Source organism: Eschrichtius robustus, chromosome 5 (genome assembly GCF_028021215.1).
Source record: "Eschrichtius robustus isolate mEscRob2 chromosome 5, mEscRob2.pri, whole genome shotgun sequence".
Taxonomy (NCBI): domain Eukaryota; kingdom Metazoa; phylum Chordata; class Mammalia; order Artiodactyla; family Eschrichtiidae; genus Eschrichtius; species Eschrichtius robustus.
In genome coordinates, this window is record NC_090828.1 from 145,287,769 (window position 1) to 145,310,200 (window position 22,432).

A 22,432-nucleotide genomic window follows, 5' to 3' on the forward strand; every position below is an offset into this window, starting at 1 on the left:
TCTGGGGGCGGGGCCCCGGGAGCGGAGGCAAAAGGGCGGGACTCTTGGGGGCGGGGCCGGGACGCAAAGCACGCCGGCCCAGCTCTGGGGGCGGGGCCCCGGCAGCGGAGGCAAAAGGGCGGGACTCTTGGGGGCGGGGCCGGGACGCAAAGCACGCCGGCCCGGCTCTGGGGGCGGGGCCCCGGGAGGGAGACAAAAGGGCGGGACCCTTGGGGACGGGGACTGGGCCGGGGCGCAAGGCACGCCCGCCCGGCTCTGGGGGCGGGGCCCGGGCCCCGAGGGCAGAGACGAAGGGGTGGGACGCTCGGGGGCGGGGCTGAGCGTCCTTCCACACCGGTGGCCTGGACCGCTCCGTCTCGCTCTGGAAGGACCAGCGTCTCCGCGTGGGTTAGGAGGCAGCCATTGGCGGAGGCCCCGTCCTACCGCCGGGTCCCGTCCTTTCCCGTCGGGAAGCACTCTCTGCTGGCGGGGGCTCTGAGCTGGATTTTTATTACCATGGCCTCTGCCCCCGGCTCCTCCCAGGTGATCCGCACTGTACACTCCACGAAGCAGCGTCACACCTGTCAGCTCACTTTCCCAGCTGCTCTGGGAGAGGGTCAGGGGTCAGCCCTGCCTGCTCCTAGGCCTTTCCTTTTCGCGCTGTCTGTGGCTGCTTTCCCCGAGGACACAGTCTGCCCAGAGAACCTAAAACATTTACTCTCCGGCCCCTTGCAGAAAAGGTCTGTGGACCCCTGACGTACAGGTGAAGGTGTGGGCAATTTGCTGGCGATGGACCAAACATTGTAAAGTCACAGCGAAGTTTGGGACGCCTGCAAGGGATGGGTGATTGGGACTAGATTAGGGGATAAACAGGAAATAAATATAGGGATAAGAACCTGGGGAATGATGGATTACAGGGCATCTGATGATGGTTTTGTTTTTTTTTTCCATTGTGGTAAAGTACACATAATATTTACCATCTTGATTATTTTAAAGCGTATGGTTCAGTGGTATTAAATACATTGTGCAACCATCACCACTGTCTCTCTCCATAACTCATCTTATAAAGCTGAAGTTCTACATCCATCAGACAGTAACTCCCATTCCCCCTCCCTCTACTCTCTGGCAACCACCATTCTACATTGTCTCTATAATTTTGACCACTAAGTATCTCATGTGAGTGGAATCATACAGTATTTATCTTTTGGTGATTGGATTATTTCACTTAGCATAATATCCTCAAGGTTCATCCATGTTGTAGCATGTGTCAGAATTTCCTTCCTTTTTAAGGCTGAATAATATTCCATTGCATGAATATGGGGGATCTGGCTTATCCATTCACCTGTTGACGGGCACTTGTGTTGCTTCCACATTTCTGCTACTATGATCATGCTGCTATGAACATGAGTGTGCAAATATCTCTTCAAGACCCTGCTTTCAATTCTTTTGTGTATATAACCAGAAGTAGACTTGTTGCATAATGTGTTAATTTCATTTTAAAATTTTTTGAGGATCTGGCATCCTGTATTACACAGGGGCTGTACCATTTTATATTCTCACCAACAGTGCTCAAGGTTCCAATTTCTTCACATCTTTACCAACATTAATTTTCTGTTTTTTTTTATAGTAGCCATTCTAATGTGTGTGTAGTGGTATTTTGTAGTTTTGATATGCATTTCCCTATTGATTAGCGATTCTGAGCACCTTTTCATGTGCTTATTGGACATTTGTATATCTTCTTTGGAGAAATGTCTATTCAAAACCTTTGTCCATTTTTGAATTGGGTTGGGTTTTTATTGTGTGTGGTTGAGTTTTAGGAGTTCTCAGTATACTCTAGATATTAATACCTTATCAGATATATGATGCAAATATTTTCACCCATTCTTGGGTTGCCTTTTTACTCTGAGGATATTGTCTTTTGATGCACAAAATTTTAAATTTTCATGAAGTCCAAATTGTTTTTCTTTTGTTGCCCATGTCTTTGGTGTCATATCCAAAAAATTATTGCCAAATCCAGTGTTGTGAGGTTTTTGCCCTATGTTTTCTTCTAAGAGTTGTATAATTTTAGGTCTTACATTTAGGTCTTCGATCCATTTTGAGTTAATTTGTAAACATGGTGTTAGGTAAGGGTCCAAATTCATTCTTTTGCATGTGGGTATGCAGTTTTCCCACCAGCACTTGCTGAAAGACTGTCTTTTCCTCATTGAATGGTCTTGGCACCTTTGTCAAAAATCATTTGGTCAAAAAAAAAAAAATCATTTGATCATATATGCCAGAGTTTATTTCTGGACTCTCTATTCTGTTCCATTGGTCTATATGTATGCCTTTTTTTTTTTTTTTTTTTGGTAATTTTTATTGGAGCATAGTTGATTTACAATGTTGTGTTAGTTTCAGGTGTACAGCAAAGTGATTCAGTTATATATGTATGTCTTTATGCTGGTAATCACAGTGTTTTGATACTGTAGCTTTGTAGTAAGTTTTGAAATCAGGAAGTATGAATCCTTCAGCTTTGTTCTTCTTTTTCAAGATTATCTTGGCTATTCAGGATCCCTTGAGATTTTATATGAATTTTAGGATGGGTTTTGCTATTTCTACAAAAAAAAAATGACAGGGATTATATTGAATCTTTAGATCACTTTGGGTAGTATTGCCATCTTAATAATATTAAGTCCACAATTTACGAACATGGGATATATTTCCATTATTTATGTTTTCTTTAATTTCTTTCAGCAATGTTTTGTAGTTTTCAGTGTACAAGTCTTTCACCTCTTTGGTTAAGGTCATTCCTAAGTATTTTTCCTTTTTGTTGCTGTTGTGAATGGAATTGTTTTCATAATTTCCTTTTCAGATTGCTTATTGTTAGTATACAGCAACTGACTTTTGTATGTTGACTTTGTATCCTGCTGAATTCATTTATTAGCTCTAACAGGTTTTCGTGCAATCTTCAGGGTTTTTTAAACATAATTTCATATCATCTATGAACAGAGGTAATTTTGCTTCTTCCTTTGCAATTTGGATGCCTTTTATTTCTTTTCCTTGCCTAACTGCTCTGGCTGGAACGTCTAGTACTGTGTTGAATGGAATTGGTGGAAGTAAGCATCCTTGTCGTGTTCCCGATCTTAGTGAAGAATCAGTCTTTCACCATTGCTGTGGATTTTTCAAATATGGCTTTTATTATGTTGCGGCAGTTTCCGTCTATTCCTAGTTTGTAGAGTGTTTATTCATGAAAAGGTGTTGAACTTTTCAAATGCTTTTTTAAAATACTTTTATTTTTTAATATTTATTTTTATTTATTTGGTTGCGCCGGGTCTTAGTTGCGGCAGGCGGGCTCCTTAGTTGTGGCATGCAAACTCTCAGTGGCAGCATGCATGTGGGATCTAGTTCCCTGACCAGGGATTGAACCCGGGCTCCCTGCAGTGGGAGCACGGAGTTTTAGCCACTGTGCCACCAGAGAAGTCCCTCAAATGCTTTTGCTGCATCAGTTGAGATGATCATGTGGTTTTTGTACTTCATTCTGTTAATGTGGTGTATTATATTAATTGATTTTCATATGTTGAACCATCCTTGCTTTGCAGGAATGAATCCCACTTGGTCATGATGTATAATCTCTTTAATATGCTGCTGAATTCCTATTTTGTTGAGAACGTTTGCATCAATGTTCATAAGGGATATTGGCCTGAAGTTTTCTTTTCTTGTAGTGTCTTTATCTGACTTTGGTATCAGGGTGATGCTGGCTTCTAGAATGAATCAGGAGGCATTCCTGCCTCTTCAGTTTTTTGGAAAAGCTTGAGAAGGATTGGTATTAGTTCTTTAAATATTTAGTAGACTTCACCAGTGAAGCTGTAGGCTTCAGGGCTTCTCTTTGTTGGGAGATTTTTGATTACTGATTCAATCTCCTTACTTGTTATGGGGCTTTTCAGATTTTCTATTTTTTCCTGAAAATTTTTCTGAGGGGGCTTTTGGGCATGAAAGGAATACTTAAAGAGTTACTTATGTTTTATAAATTTATTTATTTATTTTATTTATTTACTTTTGGCTGCGTTGGGTCTTTGTTGCTGTGCGCAGGCTTTCTCTAGTTGTGGCGAGCACGGGCTACTCTTCGTTGCGGTACGCGAGCTTCTCATTGTGGTGGCTTCTCTTGTTGTGGAGCACGGGCTCTAGGGGCACAGGCTCAGTAGTTGTGGCACGCGGGCGCAGTAGCTGTGGCTCACGGGCTCTAGAGCACAGACTCAGTAGTTGTGGCGCACGGGCTTAGTTGCTCCGCGGCATGTGGGATCTTCCCGGACCAGGGCTCGAACCCGTGTCCCCTGCATTGGCAGCAGGCGGATTCTTAACCACTGAGACACCAGGGAAGCCCACTTATGTTTTAATTACTGTTCAGTTGATTAAAGTATCAAGTTTAAATATCTCATATCTCTTAAGCCTAAAAGCCTAAAACGTCAGTTTACAAATATTGTTATCTTAATAAATTCAGTGATCTTCGTATGAAAATAAGATTTTGTTTCTCCCTATTCTTTGGTTAGCCTTCAGTTAACCATGGGCTCTACAGATTAAATCTTCCTTAATTTTACCCCACACTTCTGTACTTAATTGATCAAACTCCCTTGGGCATCTCAAACTATACTTTCAAATTTGATTTAGCCGACTCTCTTAAATACACCAATAGCCACCCCGTCCCAAGTAGTCTTATTCCCGAGTCAAATCTAATAAGCAAAATCTTACTAAACCGTTAAGCAACTCTTATAAATCTAATAAAAGAGACATAAATCTAACAGATTCTCTTACCTGTTTTAAACATTTTAAATGAAATACATATAAAACAGTAGAATAAAACTAATTATTACAGATAGCCTACCCAGCACCCAAATATCAACCCAGGCAGATTCTTTTATTCATCCAGACACCACAAATGTACTTTCCTAACCCAGGGGCACAGAGCCATCCTCTCGGGCCACTTCACACTGAGGTGCTGGAGGCTTAACTCTTGATGGGATATTCTTGCCCAGGACCCGGGTCCAGAATGATTTCCAGGATGATTTGTCATGAGTCGGTATTTATTAGGCTGAGTCACTATGGAGATAATTGGACTTCGCAAGCCTGTGTCTTTTTTTGTAATAGTAAAATCTTCCATAATTCTTCATTGCCTGAGTAGAGCTGATAAGATTCTACAATCCCCTACCAGGGGTGCAATGAATATTTTAGCTGTTTGATTTGTAATGATGAAATTTTGATGTTGACCAAAACTTGAACATAGTATATAGTATACACACAGTCTGGCTTTGTCAACATACTGTAAACATCATTATAAACTTGTACATGCCTTTTCTTTTGTTTTTCTAGCATACCTGATATGGCTCTGCAGAGAACTACTGCTTTCTTTCTAGTCCCCAAATTGTCACAAGCTGCTCAGTGGGAGCCCCTTTCAACTGGCTCCTTTATCCTTTAAAACTGCCCTGGATCATTTTGAAAGCATACTTTCTTTCTGGCACCACACTGGTGCTCCAGGCCCATCTTAATTATCCTTGCCCTAAGACATAGGATCAGACACTTTCCAAGGTTCCTTGCTTCCTTTTGGGGAACTGTACTTGAGACCAAAAATCCAGGCGCTTTGGGCATATGTTAGACCACTCTGCTTGACCCTGGGAGTGGGCGATAGCACAGAGGCCACTTTAGAGGCAGGCCCCGAAAAGATATATTTTTAACATGTCATGAAATCATATCATTTTAAATTTAACTCCAATTTAATGGACTACTTAAACCTTCTAATATAAAATATTTTTTGTCTCTTCTTGAATACCAGCTTTCCTATTGCCACAAATACAACATTTTTTTACTAACTTTAATGTGAGTGCTGTCTATTATAATACCGACCCACGGAGACTAAATTAGACCCTGGGTCCCTTGGCTAGGCTGCACTGCACAGCCCCCTCTCACTTCCGAGATCCTAGTTTTCCACCGACTGTCACTCCTTGGTATCTTTTTGACGTCAGAAGCTGGGACTTTTGGTGGTGACTATAGTGGGGTCAGTCTGACTGAGTGATATCAGCTCATTGAGGGGTAAATGGAATGACTTTATTTTTCCAGTGACGGCTACCAGCTGCACTCTTACTGATTTCCTGCTTACTGACAGGCTCCCTTAAGGACGCACAGTCCAAATCTATAATTTGTCAGTCAGTATCAGTTACTGGGACAGTATCATTTTGGTTGAGTCTCGTTGTCTGTTTTGCAACTTCAGTCTCATCTTTCCCCCAAAACTGCCCCCATCATGTCAGCGCCCTCCCCGGTAAAGACTCGACATGTGGCTCCACTGGCCCGGGTGGGCGCAGAGGCTCTGCACTCTCGCCCGCGGCTCTTGTCCGAGGGATTCTTCAACTGGTGGGAAAGACAGAAAGAGGAAGAACGATGTTTCTTTCCATGACTGCTCACTGGCGGCCCTCCTTCCTGCAGGTCATGATGTGAACAGCCGAGGCTGGTAGTAACCACCTTCCTGTCTCTGCTGTACCCGTCTCGGCTAATCCAGCCGGACTTCTGGCAGTGCTGGAGGTTAAACGGCACTGCGAGGCAAGAGGAGATTAGTCTTGGTAAGTCCTCTAGACGTGGAATCCAGGGAAAGGTCCAGAGTAGTTCGCTGGATAGTAATTACAGGATAGGCCCTGGGCATCCTGTGCAGGCTTGCAATTCAGACGCATCAGCCTGACGCAGAGGGGAGAGCTTCTGGAAGGCCGGGGTGGGAGGGGTAGCTGCAGGGCCACTGGTGCCCCAGGGGTGGCCGGTCGAGCTCCAGGAAGTGGGGACCTGAAGAGTAGCCTGTCCTCAGGTTCAGGTCAACTCTACCATCAGAGAGAGGAAGTGCATAAAAAAGGGCCCACCTTCTGTGGGCCTCTAGCTGGCGAGACATTGAGCTGGACCTGGGACGGGCATGTGTGTGTGCATGCACAGGGGCTTGGGGAGTGTAAGTATTGTCTGTTGATCTTCTGTATATGCTTCTAGCTCTTTCCTTTGCATCGCTTCCCCTCTTTTCACAAGGGCTTTAACAAACTTCCCGCAAACAGAGTATCTGAAAAGAAATATTTGTTGAAGACACCACTGTTGGAGAATGTGTCACCAGACCCCCGGTCCATGTCTTGGCTGAGGCCTGAGATCTGATTCAGCTCCTTGGCGGTAAGACACAGACGCCTTCAAACTTCTTCAAGAAAAGAGGGGCTGTTGTGGGGCGGGGCCCTGGTACCGGGCTGGCTGGGAGCTGCTTGGCTCAGGGACCTGAGAGGCCGCCACAGGTGGGAAGGAAGTAAGGAGACTTGAGGCGAAACGCCACGTGGCTCCTGAACAGTGAAAGCACCTGAGTCGACAGTGCTGAGCCAGTTTTCATTTCCGGTTTTTGGTGGTTGTGCCACAGTAGAGGTTAACGTCAGGGGAAGCTGAGTACTATATATGCGAGCTCTCCGTCCTGGTTTTGCAACTTTTCCTTAGGTCTAAAGTTATTTCAAAATGAAAAAAAATTTTTAAATTACTGCTGCCTCGGTCCTGCCCTGTGAGTTAAGGGGAGCTCAGAGTTTTGAACTCTTGTTTAATGCCAGGTACACTTTTCGCGTTTCCTAATGTAATCCTCACAGCCCCAGGGGAGGCGAGCCCTGGAGCCTGTCGTACGGGGAAAATGGAAGCTCAGAGACACTAAGGAAGCCGTGTGGTTGATGAGAAGAGGACCAGATGGCCACCCAGGCCAGATCCCCCGCCGCCCCACCAGGAGAGCCTGGGCCAGGGCAGAAGAAAGCTAGAGGCAGAACCCAGGGAGGCAAGGGCTTGCAGCCCCCGGTGAGGAATTTGGACTTTATCCTGGAGGCCAGTGGGTCTCAATCCTGGCTGCACATCGGATCCTCCGGAGAGCTCTAAGGATGACTACTGCCTGGGTCCTACCCCAGGAAGTCTGACTCGGCTGTATTTTTGGTTTTGTTTTGTTTTGTTTTTTATATTGGAGTAGAGTTGATTAACAGTGCTGTGTCAGTTTCAGGAGTACAGCAAAGTGGTTCAGTTATACATATACATGTATCTAATCTTTTTCAGATTCTTTTCCCATTTAGGTCATTGCAGGATATTGAGCAGAGTTCCCCGGGCTGTAGAGAAGGTCCTTGGTGGTTGTCCAGCTTAAGTATAGCAGTGATGCAGCTGTTGTTTTTGAAGCTCTCCAAGCGATGCTGACGTGCAGCCAGGCTGTGATGAGAACTGCCGTCACGTTGTCACACACGGTCACGAGGCCTGCTTTTCACTGACCCTTCGCAGGGACGCCGGGGCCCGAGGCAACGCCCTCGCGCCCCAGCTGCCCCGAGAGCCCTCACAGAGGCGTTACCCTCTTCTCCCAAGCCAGTCTGCGAGCTCCGGCCGCCCCACACTGTCCCCTCCGTTTCTGGCCCCCGCCCCCCACCTGGGTCTGCCCCCGGCACAGCCGCTGGGGAGCCAGTGTCGCCCTCACCAGGGTCGGGGGCTCGGGGGCCGCGGGAGCTGGGGGTCGCGGCGGGGGGAGCAGCCCCCCCCCGCCCCCCAGAGGGCGCTCAGCCTCTCGCACTCTGGAAGCCTTTTCGCCCATGCTAAAGCTTGCGGCGAGGAGCTCCAAACACTGCCATCATACTGATGACATTTTATTGTTACAGAGAAAAGTAATTTTAAAATGTATACATCATCCACATTTCAATTTTTTTCTCTCTGGAAACTTAATTCCCCACATGGCTGGAACATAAACAGACCAAGAGGACCACGGTGACCTGCAGAAAGCAAGTGAGCGGAACTGACCTCCCGGTGACTGTTATTCTAGAGTCAACGAGTTGAGGGCTTTGCCCCGCAGGGTCTTCATCTCCTCAAAACACCTTTTCTCCTGCCTTCTCCAGTGGCTGTGCTTGGTCTCTCGCCTCTCTAAGCATATACATCAAACACAGACCCGGCAAGGCGCATCAGGGCCCTAAAGAAGCACCACCAACCTGCCGCCGGGCCCAGCGTTGCGAGAGATGCCTTGCGAAGGTCGGAGGGCTGTTTGTCCGCATACACAGTTGAAACCACGCTTAGCGATCCCTTACTTACCAGTGGAAACACCCGACTGGTAAGTGGCTCAAGCCTGGTTTCCAGTCTGAGCCGCACCAGTTTCTCAGCAGAGCCACGTGACCTAAGCTCTCAGCTGCCGTTTCCAGACGCACACCTCGTGTGCATCCCGTCCCCCAGGACTGTTGCAAAGGGGAAACGAGAACTTATTCGTACACATCCCGGCGTGATGGCTTCTAAAGGCTCAGTTGGCAGGAGCTGGTTCTTCATGTTTATGAGTCAAGTGGACGCACAGTATCTCTGACTTTGGTAATAGCTCCAGAAGGTGGGAATCAAGAGGGAGGGCTCTGCACCTGGGTGGAAGAGTGGCTGATGTGGAGGCCAGATGTCGCCGGTGTGGCGAGGGGCAGAACTTTCCAAATATCTGGGAGGACGTGATGAGTGTATTTGGTTGGAAGCACAGATGTCTAAGGGCTGTGAGCTCAGCTATACGATCTGCCCAGATAGAAGAATTCAATACAGAATTAAGTGCTTCTCCCCTATATTCACAGCAGCACTATTGACAATAGCCAAGACATGGAAGCCACCTAAATGTCCATCGACAGAGGAATGGATAAGGGAGATGTGGTACATGTATACAATGGAATATTAGCCATAAAAAAGAATGAAATAATGCCATTTGCAGCAACATGGATGGACCCAGAGATTCTCATACTAAGTGAAGTAAGTCAGAAAGAGAAAGACAAATACCATATAATATCACTTATATGTGGAATCTAAAATATGACACAAATGAACTTATCTACAAAACAGAAACAGACTCACAGACATAGTGAACAGACTGGTGGTTGCCAAAGTGGGGGAGGAGTGAATTGGCAGATGCAAACTATTATCTATAGGATGGATAACCAACAAGGTCCTACTGTATAGCACAGGGAGAGATATTCAGTGTCCTGTGATAAACCATAATGGAAAAGAATATGAAAAAGAATATATATATGTATAACTGAATCACTTTGCTGTACAGCACAAACTAACACAACACTGTAAATCAACTATACTTCAGTAAAATCAAAAAAATAAAATTAAGTGCTTCTCAAACATTTTCTAAAGAGGGTGAAATGTGAAGTTTTGGCAAATACCCAAAAGTTTTGAAAAAGCAGAAATACCAGAAAATGAAGAACTAAAATGTTCCCTAATGTGTATAATTTAAAAAAAAGACTAATTGGCACCACCTTATGGAATCAGTGTAAAAATATATAGATCATGTCAGCCCTTAAAGATATTAATGATTGATATGATAATCTAAGGGGAGTTGAATGATATGTTGGCAACTAAAGTCACTCTCACAGTTTCTTGGACGTTTTGCAATATGATTCTCCTTAGTGGGTCTTGAGAGGGTGAGATCACCATCAAGGCAGCAAAGAATCTCTCGGGTTGATTACAGCCATCGAGGGAGAGCAGATGATTCTTTGCATCCATGAAAATAAATATTTGCCACAAACCCAATAGACAGCAGTCTTCATGGGGACATTAAGTCCCACTGATGGGTTCTTTATTTCTGTCCCTGTCTGACCAAGCTCTGGTGTGTGTGTCTGACTCTGCCCGCTTCTGGCTGAGGCTGAAGGAGGTGAGGAAAAGGCACAAGGACAGAGAAGACAGAACTGAGCGTTGGGTCATGCTTGCTGTGTGCTGGAGAGAATTTCAGAACCAAATACCTGCTGTACAGCACAGGGAACTCTACTCGTATCTTGTAATAACCTATAAGGGAAAAGAATCTGAAAAAGAATAGATAGATATATGTATAACTGAATCACTTTGCTGTACACCTGAAACTAACACAACTGTAAATCAATTATATTTCAATAAAAATTTGAAAAAAATGAAAAAAATCATCTGTGGGATATCAATCAGTTGTAATACTATGCAGCCAATAAACTGATAATTACATTGACAATTTTGACACATGAAAAAACGTACAAAAAATAATTTAAATTGCAAAATAGATGAATTCAAAAGGCCATGGATCTATTTATTGAAAATGTGTGAAATGTATGTGTATTTTGAAAACAAAATTGGAAGCTAAGTTGTTGTGCAGAAAATGTTTAGAGTTCATTGTTGGTTTTTTTGTTTTTTGTTTTTTTTGGTAAAGTAGCTGAAATACATTAAACAAGAAAAGATCTTCCACTTTGGGTGAATATATAAAGTAATAAATTCTACTTCATTTAATAATCATTTGATGTAATCAAATGAATAATCATTGAATGCTAACATGGCATTCAATGTTAGCTTCTGTAGTGAAAATGGTGAAAAACCAAGTTAAATACCAAGTAAGCAAAGAGGTATTAGATATTGCCCCACGCATGGAGCAAACCATTCTAAGTCCAGGGGTAATTTTTGAAATTGAAAAAAAAAAAGGGTTTTTATTTAAGACTCTTAGTCAGGGACTTCCCTGGTGGCGCAGTGGTTAAGAATCTGCCTGCCAATGCAGGGGACACGAGTTCGAGCCCTGGTCCGGGAAGATCCCACATGCCGCGGAGCAACTAAGCCCGTGCGCCACAACTACTGAGCCTGCACGCCTAGAGCCTGTGAGCCACAACTACTAAGCCTGCGAGCCACAACTACTGAGCCTGCGAGCCACAACTACTGAGCCTGCGCGCCTAGAGCCCGTGCTCTGCAACAAGAGAAGCCACCGCAACGAGAAGCCTGCGCACTGCGATGAAGAGTAGCCCCCACTCGCCGCAACTAGAGAAAACCCACACGCAGCAACAAAGACCCAATGCAGCCAAAAGTAAATAAATAAAATAATTTTAAAAAAAATTAATTGAAAAAAACCGTCTTAAGTCAACTGTTTGAAACCTGAAACAAAATGCAAAGTACATCTCTTTGTTGAGGTGTCAGGTTCTATGTGCTATGTAGTGTAACATGATATTTTATTGTTAATTAGCTGCTTAAATCAGATGCTCACTGAAATTCTATTTAAAATTTTTATTTCCTGAATTTTCTTTTACGAGAAACTGCCAGTCTACTTTCTGAGAAGTGTTGGTTTGCTGTAGGCCTCTGCTACTATCACAAACAAACCAAAGGAACCCCATGCTCCTCTAAGATACGTGGGTATTCCCTTCTGAAAAGGCAGGGCCTCCCCAAAACACCCCAAACAAGGAAGACAAACTAAGAAATTTACAGTATACACAGGAAGGGTAATTATCCCTAAAATATGAGGCACTCTTACAAATAAGTAAGAAAAAGATAAACACTTTCTACAATATAGGCAAAAAATCCCTTCATAAAAGAAGAAAAACAATTGATAAACATAGGAAATTTTTTACCATCACTTGTAAACAAAGAAGTTTAAAATTAAAACAGTGATTTGGTCATTTAAAAACCTATCATATTGGTAAAGAAAAAAAGCCTGATACTATAACACGTTGTTCAGGGCATTTGAATGTGGGCATCCTGACCTCTGCTGGTAGGAGGTTTGTTGATGAACTTTCTGGATGGCGGTGAAGCACTATATATTAAAACCTTAAAATGAACATGGATCTAGCATTTATGTTTCTAGGAATTTATCCCAAGGAGACAGTCTGATAAGTTTGCAAGGAATTATGGCACAAGGTTTGTTGCAGCGCTACTGGCAACAGCAAAACATTGAAAAGAGTTGATATGATCATCAGTAGAAGGATGTGTGAACACACGATGGCACATCCACCAATGAGATACAGAGATGTGTATCTGTGTCTATACATCTATGTTTATGATATACTGCTAGATAAAAGTCTAGAAGATAAAACAATATGAACAATATGATTGAATTCATATATATATAAGGTATGCACGTATGAATATATATCAACACATACAGTTGGCCCTCTGTATCCGTACGTCCTGCATCTTCAGATTCAACCAACCCCGGATGAAAAAAAAATTCAGAAAGTTCCAAAAAGCAAAACTTGAATTTGCTGTGCGCTGGCAACTATTTACAAATCATCTACATTGTATGAGGTATTATAAGTAATCTAGAGATGATTTAAAGTATGTGGGAAGATGTGCGTAGGTTATATGCAAATTCTACAGCATTTTATATAGGGACTTGAGCATCCGCAGATTTTGGTACCCGGGATGGGGGTGTCCTGGAGCCAATCCCCTGTGGATACCGAGTGATGACTGTATGTATGGTTTAACAAAATATAATAGGTGTTTATGGTTTATTTAAACAAACAAACAAACAAATCCTTGGAAGACCACACATCAAAATGTACAAGTTACTGCCTCTGTGTGGTAGGATTATTGTTTTTATTTTATTCTTTATATTTTTCTGTATTTTCTAACATTTTAATAGTAAAAAAAGGCTTTTTTTATTTTTATTTTTTCAGTACAATTTTTAAAAAAACATTGATTTGTTTATTTCTATTTTTGTTTATTTTTTGGCCACGCGGCATGCAGGATCTTAGTTCCCCGACCAGGGATTGAACCCGCACCCCCTGCAGTGGCAGCGCGGAGTCTTAACCACTGGACCGCCAGGGAAGTCCCAAAAAAGACTTTTTGTTTTAAAGAGAAAAAGAATTCTAAAAAGGATAACTGGAATTTCAAACTTACAAACCATATGAACTCTGGTGGTTATTTACTTTACCAAAGTATTCTTCAAAACCAATTCTTGAAGGGTGACGGTTTGCTCGGCTACTTGGCCCCTGAGGGAGAGGCAAAGAGAAGAATTCACGTGTGCCAAGCAAGTTCACGTCGAGCAGCTGGAGAGGTGTCTTCGCACCAGCATCTCATTTAACCCTCACAACTGCCCAGTTGCTGAAGACGAGCGATGCCGCTGGAGGTGGCACGGGTGCTAAATGGGATGCGGCCCAGGGTCTCGCCAGGCTCCAGAGCCTGGGCCTCTTATACTGCATGAAGCTCATCCAGCTACTCATAAGAAGCAAACACAGCTCTGAAATTACACGATAAGCAAATGGGAATGCTGGACTCTGTTGTAAAGGTTTATTTGCCAACAACATTTGAGGGAGCGTCGCTATGCATAAAATACACATCTAAACATCTGAAGCATTGGAAACGTGCCCCTTGTGACACGTTCTTAGACCCAAACAGCACGGCAGTTCTGTGCGTCCTGCAGGATGAGCTTTATCCCGGCTGCCTCTTCCTAGGCCATCAGAGCGTCCACTTACTTCTCCTTCTTGGTGTCCTTGTAGCCCAACATAGGGAATTCCACCTCCATCATTTCTGGAGTCAGCATGATGTCTATACTCTGCTCACAGAGCTCGCTGAGAAGGAATAAAATCGAGAAATATTGTCATCATTTAAGACTTATGCAATTCCTTCAACATTCCTCCCACCTACTCTTCTGGAATCTACGTTAAGAAAAAGCATAAGGCTGACAGCTTTCTACCAACCCACAGTAGTGGGAATGGTTATTTATAAGCAGAGAATAAAAAGCGGTTTAGAAATGCAGTTACAGAATTCATATTCTCTTCAGGTGCACGTGGAACATTTACCAATATTGACCATATCTTGGACCATAAGGAAAGCATGAATGTTTCGAAAGATTGAAATCATTCAGAGGATGTTCTATGGCCACATGGAATTCGAATAGAAATCAATAGCAAAGAGTAAAAAAATCCACGACTGCTTTAAAAATGAAACAGTATATTTCTAAATAACCTATGGGTGAGAGAAGACATCACAGGGACCAAGGTTATTTTTCTCTTGGGCTCCGTGATCCCCTAGAGCAGGGGTCAGCAAACTTTTCCCGTAAAGGCCTCTGCGGGTCGTAGGGTCTCTTTTACAACTACTCAGCTCTGCTGTTGCAGCATGAAAGGAATCATGGAAAAATACACAAATGAATGAGTGTGGCTGCATTTCAGTAAAACGGTTTGCAAAAGCAGGCGGCAGGCCAGATTCGGCCGCTTGCGGACCCCTGGCCTCGAGCTTGGTTGTTGGACGGTCACAGCTGGGTCCTTGCACGTGTGGGTTCCAGCTCCACGAAGCAGCGAGAGGGAGGGTGCAGGAGCCCACCCCATCCTGGTCCTGCCCTCGGGAGAAGATCTCACGTCTGCTCCTGTCCCTTTGGCAGAGGCCGAGCGACATGGATGACGTAACTGCAGGGGAGGCTGGGACCATGAGCCTCCGGTTTCCACATGGGGAAGAGGGGACAGTTTTTTTGAGAGAGCCCGTCTCTGCTACACTCAGAGAAATGCTCCCGAGATCAACGGAGGCTTCCAAATTTAGAGTTAGCAAGAGGAACACTCTCCTGACAGCGGTACGTAAACAGAGGCGGGCAGAGCAGTTTTCTGTTGGGTTTAAACACCGTGGAAACCGCACAGAGTCGTTCCGACCCCGTGAGCTTCGCGGAGCAGCTGCTCTGGGCCAGTCCCGCGTGATGCTGGCGCTGTGCAGAGAGCGCCTTCCCGTTAGCGCCTTCCTCATCCCCCGAGAGTGGAAAATAACACGACCTCGTTGTGGGTGAGGGAGGCTTTGGCCTGACGCCCGTTTAGTGCTCAGTAGATGTCGGCCACCCCCCCCTCCTCCTCATCGTCCTGGGTGACAACCCCCGGGAAGCAGGTACTACTATTCCCATTTCAGAGATGGGGAAACTGAGCCCCAGGGGTCCGCGCATCGGTGCTGAATGGGGGAGGGGTCTGCAGAGCGTCTCCCCGGCTGCTCCCAACGCTGAACCTCAAGGAACCGTGTGTCACCCCCGCCCGCCCGGCCGCAGCGTCCTCAGGAAACGCCCTCGTGCTCTGGGCTTTGAGTGGCGGACACTCCACCTCCCCGTCCACACCTGGGTTCCAAGCTTCAGGCGCTCAAGTATCACACTTGTGTGTGGGCAGGTCTCACAAAAACCGACACACGCCTCGGATATTCAGGACTTCACTCACTGATTATCCACAGGGAAAACTGGTCACGTGGGTACAGCCACAGGCGCGTCAAGGACGCGTTCCCACGGGATGCTGGGTGCTCGGCAGTAAAATCAAGTTTAAGCAGCCTAGTTTGGGGCTGATAGTTCTTTTATTTTTTTCCTTTTTTTTTTTGTTTGTTTTCACTCTTTCTTTTAAAATTTCCTTTCTTTTTGTTTTTTTCTTTTTTAAATTTTTTATTTACCTGGGGGCGCTATATTTCTTTATGCCCCTCCAAATCCCACCCACCCTTCGAGCACTAACCCAAGCCCACGCGACTCTGCAGCCTTGGAAGCCCACTCAGCACCCCCTGCGCTCGCCCCTCCCCTGAGCGCCTGCAGCACGGAAAGACCAGCCAGCGTTGAGACCTTAGACTGTTCTCCACCACGAATCCAGCATCCTATCTAGTTGGGGGCATGGCTGGGTGTTAGCCGTGTCTCGGCTGGGGTGCAAGCTCGGGCACTGTGTGCTCCTTGGAAATCTCTCATAGCACCGGGACTATTTCTGGAAAATAGACAACACAAGATACCAAAAGTAAAAGAGTACCGTTCGATGGTCTCCATTCTGTCTTCTTCTGGTAAGGCGTCAAGAACGGCAGGGACGTCTATAGGAAGCATGGCTAAATTGAAGGAATCACAGCTGTGGAAAAATCACACATTACTAGTCTCGGGGTCTTTACACAATTTCCTAAAGCACTTTTCTTTCCACCACTGGTGTTTTACGCTACCGTTCTGCCCTCCTTCGTTCCTGCAAACCCACTCATGTCTCCCTAGAGGTAAAGGCGGGGCTGCGATAGGTACCAGTCAAACCCAAGAGAACGGGGCCAAAGAAGACACTTCCCAGTGTTACTGTAAATCAACTATACTTCAGTTTTAAAAAAAGACATTTCCCAGAGTTTAGAAACAGAACTGTCAAACTTGTGGTGTCTAAACTTACACTATTTCCTGGGGGTCGGGCTGGCGTGGGGCAGTTAGTTCGCTTTTTGTTCTTAATATTTTTTCCCATGTTTATACTCTTCCTTAGCTGTTTATTCAGTTTCAATCCCCTCCCCACCCCCTTATATATTGTTTGGTATCATGATTTTACAGCTTCATATACAAATTACTGGGTGTTGAGGACATTAAAAGAATTGAGATGGGGAGAAAAAACATTTTGTTGTTTTTAAAGTCGGCGGCAGACTTCTGTTTCAAGTTGGTGGAGCAAACACTCACCTTTTAAAAAAATTTCCCCTTTTTTTGGTCTCAACTCCTTCTTAACATGCCTCTCAAATGATATTAGAGGAATAAAAACTGAACCCACAACAGCAAAGAGAATAGGAAAAGAGTCACAAATGGATAAACTTTTAAAATAATTTTCTGGAATAAGTTTCTAGAAGCTGAGAGGAGTGTTGTCTCATAGAAGAGAGTGAAGAGTGACCCATGGCAGGAAGCTGACCTCCTCGCAGGCTCTAGAAAGGCTGCAGGCAGAGGGTAAGGCAGGCGGCAGGAATGGAAAACCAGGAGGTTAACTGAAGCCTCCTTGGTGTGTGCAGATACGTCGTGGAGATAAGCTTCTTCTCCTTGTTGAATAAGCAAAAATGCTTGTCTATTAAAGTGGTTATAGGTGAAGCCATTCTGAAACTATTTTTGACGTTCTGTAAAGCTGAGGGGGTGAGTGTGTTAGGAGACCGGGGTTCTCACGGGGAAAGAAGAGACAGACAACTACGGAACGGGGAGAAGCAAGCAGCAACGCCATGAATGTGGACTTGGATTACAAGCACTGGCGTGGGTTCATGATGCCTGAGATGGGTGTAGGTGTGTATATGTGTGCTTACGTGCACATGGACATGTGCATACGTATGTAGATGTAGGTGGTCGTGTACTTTTGTATGAATGTGTACATACATGTGTATGTGTGTGCATATATATGTATGCATTTCCCCACGTACACACTCTGGCTTGTCTGCTGAGGAGGCCAAGAGACGAGCCCCTCGCTCCACCCCCAGTAACGATGTGTGCACCAGGAACCCAGATTTTGGTCTCTAATACCATTCCTCACTGAAAAGGGACCTGGCCTCCACCACCCAGAGATCAGTCCTATTTACTGACTTGGTGACAGAGAATGCAGGTTCTAACGGACAATCCCACTGAGACCTCAGAGCGCGTGTAGCCGAGAGGAGGGTGGGAGACGGTGGAAGCCTGGACCACTCCCCAGGGGCCAGCGTGGTCTGGAAGACAGAATGGCAACAACCAAGGGTTTTTCATGAGACCAAACTTACCTAATTTTAAAATTCTGAGACCATGTCCTGCTTACTTTTCCATGTGTTAATATGTTCCTCTGGAATTGAAAGGGTGGTGGCAGTGGATGGAGGTTGGGTGTTTTGTTTTGCTTTGTTTTGTTTCATGCCTTTCTTGGAAAAGTAAAACGCCAACAACTCTAAGTCAGTTCCTAAGATTCTTCTGGAAATTTCAGTTGTCTGTAAAACCCCAAAGTCTGGGCACCACTGGATTAGATGACTTCTTTGTCGCTGCTTACTCAGATTTCATGGAAGTCACAGAGACTCAGTAAATTCTCTCTGAATTTATTAACGAGCAAAGAACCCAAGTGAGCTGTTTTGATCATTACGAATGCAAAAATGACTTGGAGTGAATAAACATTAACTAAGGATACTGCATGGTTTAACAAAAACTCTCAGGGGCAGAAATACAGGGGAAATAGCAGCTAAGAAATAGGTAATCTATTCAAGAAAAATGACTGCAAAGTTGAAGTATCATTAGCAGATGTGTAGGAAGTTTCAAAAGGAATACTATTATAATTCTGTAACTCTTTTAAAAATAAAAACATTATCTACGGTCTTACATCATAGAAATCCATGATAAAGAAATAAAGAATCCTCTCTTGATTTTATAATCTGTGGTGCAGTTATGGTTTATTTTGAAACAAATTGGCCAACAGAGCACTTGGGCACAGAAGCTGGAGGTAACAAGTCCTAGTTGGGGAGTTTTCTTGTTTAATTCATGGCTAGTTCAAGCCCAAGGTGACTGCATTCTGAGTGCCTTTTGAAAGAAGAGCCTCGGGAGATTTTTCCAAGAACATTGCTTTGGAAAAAAAAAACAGGATTTTTTTTCTTAATTCCTGAGACTGGTGCTTGCCGACAGCTGGTGGACCCCGGCGTGTCCACTGCCCACCGTTGCTCGATTTGCGTATTCAGTCTCTGGATGGTACCCACACCCAGCTGTGTTTGGTCTACTGATGACCGCGGTCCATTCAGAAGTGCCCTCACCCCACAGCAAAACGAGGCCGTGTGTCCAGGTGGTGGCGGGTCATCGCCGTATGGTGGCAGCAGAGTTACCACAAGGTTTAGTGGGTGGGGGAGGGCAGAAGTGGGAAGGGTTACTAAGGATGGTGCTAGATGCACCACTTGAGTCCTTACAACTCATGTGGTCCGTGAGGACCCCTTCACCGTCCCTGTTTCACAGACGAGGAAATGATTGCTCAACGGGCTTCAGTAATAGGTAATGGTGGCCCAGGGACACAGAGTGGGTGACAGGGCTAGTGGGTTACGAGGCAGGTCTCTCAGACGCCAAAGCGTTCCTTCTCCCTACAAGGTCACTGTTCCATCCAGCCCTCGATTCTGGAGATTTCAGATTTTAGAAATATGCTAATGTTACCAAACACAATTTCGTGTGCCTGACGCACAGCAAGGCCAAGCAACCCGAAACGTCGGCGTCTGGAGCAGAGGAAGGTGCAGGGCCAGCAAGGAGACGAGGTGGCTTGTGCCCCAAAACCCCAGAACTGCCCAGTGGCTTTCAGGCAGGCGTTTTTAAAGGCACACTTTGGGGTGAGGGCTGCAGGGTGTGTGACCGTCTCTGTCCGGCTGGTGGGGAGGTACAGACCCCTCCCCATGTCCTCTGCCCTTGCTCCTCTCTGAGGGGTACCCAGATAACAGTGTCTGACGCACATTTCTCAGTTGTCTTACGGATGCCAAAACCCCTGTCAAACGGAAGACGTTAACTACTTGATGACCACGAGCACGTAGCCCCCAGACCTGAGGACTGACGATGAGACACCACCCTGTAACCTCACCACCAACCAATCAGAGAATTGTGCACGAGCTGATCACACACCCTGCGACACCCCTCCATCACCTGGCCTTTAAAAATGCTTCCCTGGAAGCCATCGGGGAGTTGGGGCTTCCTGAGCTGTAACTGTCCCTGACTCTTTGCTTGGCACCTGCAACAAAGGCTGCGCTTGCCTCCACCACAAGCCGGTGTCCGTAGATTGGCTTTGCTGTGCACAGGCGAGTGGACCCAAGTTTGGTTCAGTAACATGAACTCACAGAAAAGGAACTATATTTTCGAGCCCCTACCATGGGCCACATCTTGGTCTCATGTTAATCTCCAGGTAAAGGGGGGCAGCTGAGAAGCACTGAGGAAATAACCCAAAGGGAACAGCATGTGGACCAGCCTCGATTCTGCTTCATTCAGGAGGAGCTTTTTGGCTGGCAGTGCGGGAAGAAGTAAAGGTAAGTGTTCCAGGGTCACAAACTGGATTTCAACGACTGCCTCCAATCCCTGGGGAGGGGCAGGTGACGGGTAGTACATACGGGGTAGGTGCACTTCGGGGTGCGCCTTCCTACCTCTGCTAAAACGAAAATGTCACGGCTGAGCGGGGTCTTCCCAGCAAGTCCGCTCGGCTTGTGTTCTGCACGAGAGGACTGGGCCCAGAGAGTGGCCGCGGAGCGTGGCCGGGGTCACACAGCTCCGGGAGGCCGCGGGGCCTTCTGGTGACGCGGGGGAGCCGGGACACGCTGGTGGCAGCCGAGGGTGTAAGTCCCTGCTGACCCTGGTTGGTGGCAGTGCTCTGGCAGAGCTGACCACTCCTGGGCCGTGGCAGGGCTCTGCCCCTTGGGGTGGGCCTCACCCTGGATCGAAGGATTTGAACAAAAGGTCACTGCTGATGATCATCGTGTTGGGACACTTGTCACGTTTGCTCACCAGCGACTCATTTCACTGCGTTTATAAGGACAGTGGACCAAAGAAGCAAACTCCAGGCTCAGGAGCAGGTCACTGACCAGGCCGCGTCTTAAAGAAAAGGCATCCGTCTACTTGTTTGAGGTCTTCGGGCTCTGAAGAGGTGTTAAATGAGCAAATTAGCAAAAATGTGCTCGCTCTAAATTTCCTCCTTCTTTGGTCTAACGGTACTCTCATCTGCCTGCTCCGTCTCTGTGCTGACAGCTGCGGGGCCGCCCGGTGAACGGCCAGGCTGGGGCATGGAGAGAGATGGATGCTTTGGGAGTGGATATGGAGGGTGTGGACGGCTAATCTTGGCAACTCTGAAATGTTAAAAATGGACCACGACTATTTCGGCTGAATTACATGGATTGGTTGTCTGCTTTTATTGAAGTATGGCCAACTAGCCACCTGTGACGTTGACTTTTTTCAAGTATATCTCAAGAGCTACCATATGATCCAGCAATCCCACTCCTGGGCGTGTATCTGAGTAAAACTCTTGTATCCCTATGTTCATAGCAACACTATCTACAACAGCCACGACGTGGAAGCAACCTAAATGTCCATCGACAGAGGAATGGATAAAGAAGATGTGGCACATATATACAGTGGAATATTACTCAGCCGTAAAATGAAACGAAATTGGGTCATTTGTAGTGAGGTGGATGGACCTAGAGTCTGTAATACAGAGTGAAGTAAGTCAGAAAAAGAAAAACAAATACTGTATGCTAACACATATATATAGAATCTAAAAAAAAAAAAAAAGGTTCTGAAGAACCTAGGGGCAGGACAGGAATAAAGATGCAGACGTAGAGAATGGACTTGAGGACATGGGGAGGGGGAAGGGTAAGCTGGGACAAAGTGAGAGAGTGGCGTGGACATATACACACTACCAAATGTAAAATAGATAGCTAGTGGGAAGCAGCTGCATAGCACAGGGAGATCAGCTCGGTGCTTTGTGACCACCTAGAGGGGTGGGATAGGGAGGGTGGGAGGGAGACGCAAGAGGGAAGACATGTGGGGATATATGTATATGTATAACTGATTCACTTTGTTATAAAGCAGAAACTAACACACCATTGTAAAGCAGTTATACTCAATAAAGATGTTAAAAAAAAAAAGATGCGGTACATATATACAATGGCAGCCATAAAAAAGAACAAAATAGTGCCATTTGCAGCAACATGGATGGACCTAGAGACTATCATACTAAGTGAAGTAAGTCAGAAAGAAAAAGACAAATGTCATATGATATCACTTATATGTGGAATCTAAAAAAATGATACTAATGAACTTATTTACAAAACAGAATTAGACTCACAGACATAGAAAGCAAACTTGTGGTTACCAGGGGGGAAAGGGGGTGGAGGAGGTGGGTGGGGATGAATCAGGAGTTTGGGATCAACAGATACACCCCACTAATTTATATAAAGTAAACAACAAGGACCTACTGCATAGCACAGGGAACTATATTCGATATATTGTAATAGCCTATAACAGAAGAGAATGTAAAAAAGAATATATGTATATATATAC

General features: G+C 45.3%; 1 protein-coding gene across 1 annotated transcript in view; it reads right to left on the minus strand.

The window, feature by feature from the left end:
* Window positions 1-8,736: 8,736 nt before the first annotated feature.
* Window positions 8,737-22,432, minus strand: part of CFAP221 (cilia and flagella associated protein 221) — an 87,584-nt gene continuing 73,888 nt past the window's right edge. The window contains exons 22-24 of the mRNA XM_068544023.1: window positions 16,452-16,544; window positions 14,178-14,273; window positions 8,737-8,883 (exon numbers count right to left, since the gene is read on the minus strand). Coding sequence (XP_068400124.1) covers window positions 8,829-8,883; window positions 14,178-14,273; window positions 16,452-16,544 — 244 coding nt within the window. The 3' untranslated portion in view covers window positions 8,737-8,828. The remainder of the gene's footprint in view (window positions 8,884-14,177; window positions 14,274-16,451; window positions 16,545-22,432) is intronic.